Source organism: Lynx canadensis, chromosome D1 (assembly GCF_007474595.2).
Source record: "Lynx canadensis isolate LIC74 chromosome D1, mLynCan4.pri.v2, whole genome shotgun sequence".
In the NCBI taxonomy this organism is placed as follows: domain Eukaryota; kingdom Metazoa; phylum Chordata; class Mammalia; order Carnivora; family Felidae; genus Lynx; species Lynx canadensis.
In genome coordinates this window covers 100,827,326-100,838,463 of record NC_044312.2, presented here as the reverse complement: position 1 = coordinate 100,838,463, position 11,138 = coordinate 100,827,326, and the positions used below count along the sequence as shown (strand labels likewise).

At 39.5% G+C, this 11,138-nt stretch overlaps 1 protein-coding gene and 1 pseudogene across 1 annotated transcript; one reads left to right on the top strand and one right to left on the bottom strand.

The window, feature by feature from the left end:
• Window positions 1-382: 382 nt before the first annotated feature.
• Window positions 383-3,797, top strand: LOC115526367 (annotated as a pseudogene).
• Window positions 3,798-8,206: 4,409 nt separating this feature from the next.
• On the bottom strand, window positions 8,207-9,121 carry LOC115525269 (olfactory receptor 4C11-like). Its single transcript, XM_030332389.1, has one exon. The coding sequence runs from the start codon at window positions 9,119-9,121 to the stop codon at window positions 8,207-8,209; it is 915 nt and encodes a 304-aa protein (XP_030188249.1).
• Window positions 9,122-11,138: the final 2,017 nt, after the last annotated feature.

Below are 11,138 nucleotides of genomic sequence, written 5' to 3'. Positions count from 1 at the left end.
GTCAGACTCTTCATTTCAGCTCAGGCCATGATCTCATGGTTCATGGGACAAGGCCCACATTGGGTTCTGGGCTGACAGCCTGCCTGGGATTCTCTCTCTCTCTCCCTCCCTCACTCATTCTCTTTCTCTATCTCTCCTCTCTCTTTCTCTTGTGAAATAAATAACCATTTAAACTGAATTTTAAAAATTGAGGATCAGCTGCTTATTTAATCCATTAAAAGAAAAAGAAACCCATATGTAGAGGACACTATACCTCTGCCCCCTCAAATATACCCCCCACCCTTTCGATAAGAATTTTTCCGGAGACTGTGCTGCCTCAAGCAGAGGCCAGTGAAAGCTGGGAGCCCTGACACATCCAGATCCTCTCATCACAGAGATAAATATGTTCCTTGAGCTTCAAGCTTCTCAGGAGACAGAACTAAATCATGGCAACTGCCCTAAAACCCAGTCCTGCATGGGAGGAAAGGAAAAGAACATAGTTTACTTGGGTTTGAAAACTTACCTTATTTCTCGTAAAGGAGATGAGATCCAAGAGAGAGCTCCTAGATTTGCTCTCGCAATTCAGATTTACTTTGAAGATGAATCATGTGCTGTAAGTATGCAACATGTAAACTGTACATCCAATAGATTTACTCAGCTTTCCAGTGCAGGGTCTGTGGGGAGAGGAAATACTCCACAGACAGCCAGTCTTCCTTAAAAGGACTGAGTTAGAGCTGTAATATCAGCAGAAAATTTCTCACTTCTATTCTTAGAACTTTCGAGAATAAAAAGGAAACATCCCCACTATTCTATTATAGAAACATCTCTAAAAGCAGCTCTGTAACCCCCCAAAAAAACCTGGAAGAGCACATGAGTTAACATTTCTTCCTCCTCCATCAGATATTTATAGAGATTTCATAGACGTTCACAAATGCTGAGCCTTTGGAGGGACAAAGACTCTGCCCTTCCCACCTCAAAGGATAAGCACAATTAATCCCAATCATAGCAAACCATGGTGCCAAGGATTCATGAACAAGACTGTCAGTGGGCAGATTCTGTCCTCAGAGCCCTTCTCCCCCTCCAGTCTGTCCTAAGGGACACACCTCACTTCAGTTACCAAATGCTCCACACCTGTCTCTGCCCTAAGGAAAAAGTAAGCAGGTAGAGATCACTGAAAGTTCCCAAATGCTCTGCTCTTTAAGCCAAATGTTTTCTAACCCCACGCAAAACTCGGAGCCCATGTAGAGTTTGAACCACATGTGATATAATTGAATTCTAGCTTCACTATTTGTGTCTCTGTCACTTTAAGCAAGTTTCTAAACTTCTCCCTCTTTCTTATTCTAGAAAAAGTCACTCTTAGATATAATACAATAAATCTTAATGAGACTCATAAAATATAAAATTACAATAAAAACTACTCATTAAAATTTCTACAATTTCTAAATATTTTGAAGTCAGTTGACTCAGTAGGTAAAGAGAGAAGAGAAAGAATATGGAAATGAAGACATTTTTTAAATTTTTTTTTATTTTTCAATCAACTCAAGTTATACTTAACAATGAAATGCACTTTTGTTATTGAGCAATTCTACACATTATTCAGTGCTCATCACAAGTGTCACAGACTGGCTACCTCTGGAGTATATTCTCTCCTCTTGATCTCCTTTACTATTTCACCCAGCCGCCCACCTCCCTTCAGCAGCCAGCATTTTATTCTCTTTATTTTAGAGTCTGGGTTTTTTTTCTTTTTCCTTTGCTCATTTGCGTTGTTTCTTAAATTCTACTTATGAGTGAAGTCATAAGATATTTTTCTTCTCTGACTGACTAATTTACCTCAGCAGAATGCTGTAGTTCCATCCACATTGATGCAAATGGCAAGATTTCATTCTTTTTGATTGCCAAGGAATACTCCAGTGTGTGTGTGTGTTGATATATATACCACATCCTCTTTATCCATTCATCCATCCATGGACATTTGGGCTCTTTCCATACTTTGGCTATTGTTGATAGTGCTGCTATAAACATGGGGGTGCATGTGTCCCTTCGAAACAGCACATTGTATCCCTTGGATAAATCCCTAGTAGTGCAATTGCTGGCTCATAGGGTAGTTCTATTGTTAAATTTTTGAGGAACCTCCATACTGTTTCTATTACATTCAAAGGATTCTACAATGGGTGTGGTATGTATTCCTGAACAAACAGACAAAACTCCAGGCCTTCTTGGATCTTACATTCTGCTGGGGACAGACAAGAAACAATATAATAACAGGTCAAATAGTATGTTGAGATGATAAATGCCATTGAAAAAGAAAGCCAAGTAAGAACAGGGGATATGGCATGCTAATGGAAATACAGTAGTAAATACAGCAGAAGAGAGGCCTCACTGAGGAGAGATTAGAATAAGACCATAAGCAGATGAGGCCATTAGGCAAACACCCATGTGTTAAGCAGAGAAAACAGCTGAAGCAAATAACACAAAGAGAAAGCCTGCCTGGTGTGGTCAATAAATTGCAAGGAGGCGATTGTGGCTGATGCTGAGCCAGCAAGTGTGAAGTACCAGAAGAAGCCAAAAGAGCCACAGAATGTCAAACCATTGTAAGGGTTTGGTCTTCTTCTCTGAGCAAAATGGTGTCACTGCAGGGTTTTGATGAAAATAGACTTAACAGATTGAGAGTAGAAGTAGGGAGAACTCTAAGTTCATGACTATGATCTAAGTGAGAGATGATGGCAGCCCAGACCAGGATGGAAGGAGACTTGATGGGAAAATAGATCATATGCTGCATCTATTTTGAAGGCAAATGAATGTTTTTCTAATAGGTTATGTGTGAACTGTGATGTTATCAATTTTTTTTTTACTTCCATGTTTTTGGTCTGGGAAACTGGAAGGATGGAATTTTCTGGGGAAGGTCACAGGTCAATTATGTTTGATTGCAAGAACAATCGATTCTTCTCGAATCAAACAATTGCAAATTGATTGCCACTGGGGGCACTGGGCCTGGCGGTTGGGGGTGGAAGGATCAGGGGTCTTCCCACAACCCCGGGGATTCCAGCACATGGAAGGGAAACACGATGGCATGCCTGCACTTCTTCCCCTGCAGAACTGTACCTGCTGAAATTTGTAGTGCTGTTCATGGATGACCTGGGCCATAATCCCAGTGGAGCTCCATCATGGCTGGAAGTCTGGCAGACATGTTTTTCACCATTGTAAAAAATACAGACCTCATCAAAACCAGGCTGTTGTGCAGAATGTGCTGAAACCATCTCATAGGGGGATCCTCTGTATTTTTCTACTGTTTCTGAAGAGGAAGTGTTCCTGACCCTTTATCGAGGGGTTTCCCTTACTGTTTCTCTACTGTCACCCTTCTAGTTTTTGTGAACCTAGAGAAAATCTAGACTGGGCCCCGAGATTGATTCTCTCTCCCCGGCAACTTTGCCAGTGTCTGCCTGGCTACTGCGGTGGCCCAGATCCTCTCCCTTCTACACGGTGAAGAAAAAGATGAAGGCTCAGAGCTCCTACCTCCCCCATTGTGGAGGAGTAGATGTCCATTTCTCAGGAGCAGTGGACAGGGAAAGCCCCAGGGGAACTAGGGCTCTGGAATGGATTGACAGTCAACCTACTGAAGATTGTGCCACATTTTGGAGTTATGTTTGGCACCTTTGAGTTCTCCAAGCAGAATCTGTCTTTACCAAAATTGTTACGTTGTGTCTCTGAGCTATAAATTGACTCCAGGGCTGGATCAGAGTTTGAGGCCCCAGGAATTATGGGAATTAAAAACATTCTTCAAAACTAGACAACTGAAGTCTAAAGAATGAACACTTTAAAGTCGAATAGAAGTGCACCGACGGAAGGCATGCTGCAGTCACAGGCAGATGTGGCTTCATACTGTGCACACACGGAGCGACGAGAGGGCACTCTTGTCTGCTGCTCTTGGAAATGAGAAGGTTCAGCCATATACCGCCTCTGAGCTCCAAACTGATGTCCCTGGGAACACCTGTGCCACAGGAAGGCTGCCCAACACGACTGTCTCATGATGGCACTTCACTAGATTCGATACACGATGCCAAAGAAACGTCACTGTCACGACACCTCAAAACAACATGTAACTGAGGTGGCTGAGCAGATGCCATGTCGGGTCACAGTTTGCACTAAACTCCATCCGTCCAGTTTCACTCAATGGGACCCAAGACTTCTCAGTACAATCATTCTGGAACTCATAACCTTTGCTGACTGCTGAATACACACACCGCAGCATAAATTACACCTTAATCATAAACTAAATGAAAACATTTAACATTTGTCACCATGAGGGTGCCTGGGTAGCTCAGTCAGTTAAGCTTCTGACTCTGAATTTTGGTTCACAGCATGATCTCATAGTTTGGATGGTGGGATCAAACCCCACAAGGAGCTGACAGTGTGGAGCCTGCTTGGGAGTCTCATGCTCTCTACCCTTCCCCTCCTTGTGTTTCTCTCTCTCTCTCTCCCTCTCAAACTAAATAAATAAATATTTTTAAATGTCATCACTATCATAGAACCATGCTTTTTTATTTAAATTTGAAGCAGCCCAAGCTTAGGTATTTCAAGAATCTTGTGTTTCAGGAGACAGTTTTCATCATGACTGCTTAGTTACAACCGAAAAAGACCCTCTTTCAGGTAAAGTCATATACAGATTGAGTGGCCTGAATTCTCAGTCTTTTAGACATGATTGGCAAACCTACCCTGAAAATAAATTATTTAAGTCAAATTATTCTCACAAATTGTCTTAGATGCCTAGAAAGGATCAAATAGAACATTTGGCATATATCAAAAAAAAATGTAACTGAACAAAATACTTCAGGTTAATCATCTCTACTAGAGTTTTTTAAAAATCAGATTTCAGGTTGTTACAGCTGAGGACTCTCAATCAAGTTTATGCAACTGTACTTTCCAATAGTCCCTATTTAAAAAAATTTTTTTAACCTTTATGTATTTTTGAGAGAGAGACAGAGTGTGAGCAGGGGCAGAGCAGAGAGAGAGGGAGACACAGAATCTGAAGCAGGCTCCAGGTTCTGTCTGCACTGTCAGCACAGAGCCCAATGCGGGGCTCGAAGCCATGAACTGCGAGACCATGACCTGAGCTGAAGTTAGACGCTCAACTGACTGAGCCACCCAGATGCCTGCAATAGTGCCTATTTATGCGTTTTAAAAATCTAATATTAAGATGTTAATTTATACACAGACAGGCTTAAAATATGTTGAAAGCATTTTCCCTATTAAATTATTTTCAAAAGGGAGACAAACCAGTCATTAAATATGAAGATACCTATTAGATATATAAAGGAAAGTATCAAGCAAGTAGTCAAATATACAAGTCTGGCATTCAAGACGGAGGTCTGGGATGGAAATATAAATGTGTGAGTCATCAGCATAGAGATGGTATTTAAAGCCCCAAGAACCCTTGATTTTATTTTAGTTTTAATATAACTTATGAAATGAATCTTTTCTGCTGAGCTTTAGTGTCCTAAAGACATGCATTTTCAGAGAAAGCTCAGCTAATCAGAATTGGCAGAAAAGAAAGAAAAAAAGAACCTTCCTGATCATCAGTGGCTCCACACTTTCCCAGAGGAGGTTCCTAAAACTCAAAGTGAAAAGCTTTCTCTCCTTCATAATCTCAATTCCATTACTACTCTTTTCTCCTCTCCTCTCGTCCCTTCTGTTTCTATAGCAATACTAAACTGTAGCAATTCATAGCAAAGCTAAATTTGTGGCAAAGCAGGCAAGGAAAAGTAGCTTGTTGATGCCTTTTTTTTACCAACCAAGAAATTCCTGCCTTATCCTCTACAGGATTTGTACTGTGAGAGATTTTCCAGTACAGGAGATGAGCTTTCAATAAATCCTCCAAGGGTGCCTGGGTGTCTCGGTCAGTTAAGTGTGGACTCTTGATTTCAGTTCAGGTCAAGATCTCATGATTTGTGAGTTCGAGCCCCGCATTGGGCTCTCCGTCGATGGTGCAGAGCCTGCTTTGGGGTTCTTTCTTTCTCTTTCTCTTGCCACTCTCCTTCTCTCAAAATAAATAACTAAACTTGAATAAATAAATGAACACATGAATTCATATATAAATAAATATATAAATATATAAATAAAGCTTCCAAACTTTTATTATCAGAGTTTGAAGGTCCGCCTTTACCCCCAGGGAAGCATGCACATGCAAAGCCTCTCAGATTTGCTTTAGATGAGTTTATCTGCCACACTTTACATGCCAATCATCAGATCTATAGGAAACTACTCTCTATTATATTTACTCTCAGAGACAGACTCATTGGCCACTCCCACAGGGACTGGCTCCTGTTGTCCATACTCATTAGTTAACAGTACCTGAAACTAGAATGGAAATCTGATGAGATACATGAAAAACATAAACCAAAACACCGAAGTGCTTATCCCAGTCACTAGTCCATATCTTTCCCACCAGGGAAGAAAATCTCTCAAGGAAGCCAAATTATCATGCGAAGTTTGCTTGATAAAGGTGGAATTCAAGAAGCCATAGCCTGAAACATTTCTCCCAATCCAGAAGTGTACGTGCCATGCCAAGCAGCCAAGCAATCTTATCCACTAGTCCGTGAAACACTTCTTTGCACTAGGTCTACACCTGTTGCATAATGAGAAGTATTGCCTCCTTGACATATTTTGTTCTGTATTTCCAGGTTGGAATCTTCTGTGGACATCTTCTCTTGGTGGATGGAATATTATAACAGTAGCTCTGTTGTCTCTGTCAGTTGTTTTTTTCATATGTATGATCTTATCCATGAGGTGTTGGCTTTCATGATGTAACTCTCACAATTGTATAAAACTGTCACCAATTCACCAACCGATGATTAGGGAAATGCCCATGGATTTATATCACAAATATATATGAAACTCAGAATATGAACAAATAATGAGAAGCATGATGAACAAAGAAAAAAGATATTAAAGTACATAGAGAGTAATTATGGATTAATACAATGAATATATTTGTTGTAAACAGAATTGTCCTGTTTGGGGTGCCTGGGTGGCTCAGTCAGTTAAGCGTCAAACTCTTGATTTCAGCTCAGGTCATGATCTTGTTCATGAGATCAAGCCCTGCATCAGTTTCTAGGCTGACAGTGAGGAGCCTGCTTGGGATTCTGTCTCTCACTCTCTCTCTCTCTGCCCCCTCTCTCAAAAATAAATAAATAAACTTTTTTAAAAAAGTCATGACCTATCTTGTTGTACATGTCCAAAAGGCAAAAAAAAAAAGGGCCAATTTTTTTTTCAATATATGAAGTTTATTGTCAAATTGGTTTCCATACAACACCCAGTGCTCATCCCAAAAGGTGCCCTCCTCAATACCCATCACCCACCCTCCCCTCCCTCCCACCCCCCAACCCACAGTTTGTTCTCAGTTTTTAAGAGTCTCTTATGTTTTGTCTCTCTCCCACTCTAACCTCTTTTTTTTTTCCTTCCCCTCCCCCATGGGTTTCTGTTAAGTTTCTCAGGATCCACATAAAAGTGAAAACATATGGTATCTGTCTTTCTCTGTATGGCTTATTTCACTTAGCATCACACTCTCCAGTTCCATCCACGTTGCTACAAAGGGCCATATTTCGTTCTTTCTCATTGCCACGTAGTACTCCACTGTGTATATAAACCACAGTTTCAAAAAGGGCCAATTTTTAAAGATGATACAAAGAGAAGACAAGCATCAAATAGAGGCTTAATTAGATGGTATGTATGCTCCTGTGGGATCATCAGTTTCTTGTAGTGACTTTGTGATATTCACTGTTGAGCCAGAAAAGACAAGATCCAGATCTGATAGTGTCAGAATCGATTTGCCAACCAAATAGGTCAGTCAAAATTAGGGGCCAATTTTTCAACACAGGTCAGAAACATGGAAAAGAGAAACACACCAGAATAATATACGAAGGAGGGAGCTAAAGCTATAGATAGAACAGAATCTGGCTACAAGCTGCAATGCAGACAGTAGAAGGGAAGAGTGGTCTTATCTTCCCATAAATACCACTGTACTAGATGTTTTGGCACACTGTGATATTGGCTCAAAATAATTCGGGTCGGTGCTCTGTGGTCATTCTGCCTATGTCTCCAAAAGTTCTACTGGGAGAGAATTCAATTGTCCACGTCAGGATGAAAACATCTTCTCTTTTCTATTAATCCAATTTTATTTACGTTGTTACAGAATTAGCAATTGGAGTCCTCTGCTTTCTCCCGCATCAAGTCAGAGTTTGCCGCACCATAACTTCCTCATTGCATTCTTCACTTCTGCATTTCTCAGAGTATAAATCAGAGGGTTGAGCAAGGGTGTCCCAATAGTGTAAAACACAGCCACCATCTTATCCACTGGAAACGTAGTTACAGGGCGAGTATATGTGAATATACATGGAACAAAGAATAAGATGACAACGATGATGTGGGATGTGCACGTAGAGAGGGCTTTCTTTCTTCCTTCTGCACTCTGGTTATTCAGAGAATGTAAGATGAAAATATAAGAGAGAAGCAGGACGACGAAACTCACCATGCAGATAGCCCCACTGTTAAAAACTATGAGTAAATTGATTACATAGGTGTCCATGCATGCGAGTTTCAACAAAGGTGGCATATCACAGAAATAATGATCAATAACATCGGGTCCACAGAAGGGTAGTTTCAAAGCCAAGAAAATCTGTGCAGAAGAATGGATACAAGACACGACCCAGGCTAGATTCACCAGTGTACCACAGACATGCCGGCTCATGATGATAGTGTATCGCAGGGGCTTACAAATGGCCACATAGCGATCAAAGGACATGAGGATAAGCACCAAGATCTCCATGCACCCAAAGAAGTGAACTGCAAAAACCTGGGTCATGCACTCGTTGTAGGAGATGACTTTCTTCTCAGATACAGAATCTACTATTAACCTAGGAGCAGTGGTTGTTGAGAAGCAGGCATCAGCAAAGGATAAGTAGAAAAGGAAGAAGTACATGGGGCTCCCAAGTGTCCGGCTGTATCTTATGGTCATCACAATAAGTGAATTTGCCAAAAGGGTTGCGAGGTATAGAAACAAGAAGACCACAAACACTACTTTTCCCTTTACAACATTCTGTGTTAACCCAAACAGAATGAACTCATTCACACTGCTATTCGACTCCATGGTCACAGTGAACGTAGAAAAACACAGCTGAGAAATTGTTCATCTGCAGAGAAAGTTGGGGAAATGGTGACTTAGCAACAGCAGTGGACTTGATTCAGAATTTCACTCTTGTGGTTCTAATTCCATCAACAAATAAATCAATGGTTCTCAGTTTTTTATGTATTGTCATCACTTGGGAAACTTTTTGTTTTTTAATGCTGATGTCCACGCTTTCACCATGAGCATTAACTGAAGGTCTTCCAATGTGGACTGAAATTTTGAGAGGGAAAAAAAATCTCTCAAGTGATCGTGACCTCTGCCAAATTCTGAGAACTAATGACTTTGCTGTATGATCTTGATCAGGTCACTTTAATGTCTGGAAGCTTTTTCTTCATTTGCAATTAGAGATACTAATAGTTTATTAAGTACGTACATATGTGTATGGTATATATGTACATGTAATGTATATGCAGCTCAATTACTGAAAAATAATATCTTTGTATGATTTTAAAACATATACACTTGGAGACTCTTTCTTGAAAAAAACATATTTCTTGATTTGGACACTGGTTTGTACCAATTATTCCTTACCTCTTTGGTATCTTGGTTAGATTATGCTGTAAGAAGAAATTATTTCCCCAAATTCAGGTTCATGGTGGCCATAATTTTACCTATTACTTCAGCTTAGGAAATTACTACAATTTGTCTTTATTCTGTCTTACAATATTTCTGTACCTTTCAATATTGATGTGAAGTGATCTATAATTTAATATGAGTTTTGAGATCCTCTTTCTTTCTGATAAATCACCAGTCCTTCAATGAATTAATAACAACATCAAACCAGTCACCAATATGTAGTAAGCACATACTCATATCTTCAATCTATGTAACAGGACATATAAATATGTCCTCAACCTCTTTACAACAAAGTTGGAGGGATAACACACTTCTAGGTAAGATAATTAACTACATAAGAATTATATACAATTCTATGCGATATTGCTGAATGCATTTGTACTTTTGATTCCAAAAGTACAAAGATCCTTAGATTCTAAATTGATAGGTCAGTGAAGTTTCAAAAATGAGAAAGATGTGAAGTAATTGCTTTAAATATGTTAAACTGGTTCCCAATACGGTTCTCTGAAACTCAAGTATTCCATAAGTTTATACTGGCTTTCCTTAAGTAAAATATATAGCTCAAAATTACTCACTCAAATTGTCCCTTTACCCCTACTAAAGTTATGCATCTAAAAAACTTCAAGTTTCTTTTCCACCCAGCTAAAATAATATTAGTGCATTATGTTAAACCAGAGATGTTATAACTACAAACTCTGATTGGCAGGTCCAATTATCTCTTGACAGCTATTAAAAAAGTAAGTAAATTAATTAGTACTTTGTTTTGAAACATTAGATTCCTAAAAAGGGATAAAAAAAAACCCAAAAGGGCCCTTGGCTGAGAAGAAAGGAGCAGTTATGTGAGAAGAGTCAGTAAAATATCATAAAGGGAGAAACATACATTGCTTCAGGTCAACATAGAGACTATCTCCATAGAGACTATACTCTTGTTAAATCAAAAGGTTGTAACAAAGAAGTTTGGGAGCAGATAATGGACAACTGTGAAAGCCAGGTGATGTAGTTCTATTTGTTTTATTTTAAATAAGCAAAAAGAAAATTTGGGGACATAAAGACAAGAAAGTAGCACTTGACAAGATGTATGCATTATGTGAGATCAACACCACCACTTAGAGTTCTATCACGGAATTCAGTCATTTCCAACACTCCTGGACTGTACTTTTTCTCTGATCTGGGAGGATATCACAGTAATGGAGCACAGCATTTTCTCTTCCTAATTCTTAAGTTTTACTTTTATCTGTTGAAATTTTAGCCAGTTTCAAATTATATTCGTACCAAAAGTCTTCCTTTGGTTTTCCCAGATAAATAAACCTCTACCCCTAGATCCTATATTACTATGTGCTTTATTAAATATATATATTTATAGGGACGGCTGGGTGGCTCAGTAGGTTGAGCATCAGACTTA

Bases quoted from the DNA above. Each gene is read 5' to 3' on its own strand.
- LOC115525269 (XM_030332389.1), bottom strand. From the start codon at position 9,121: ATGGAGTCGAATAGCAGTGTGAATGAGTTCATTCTGTTTGGGTTAACA.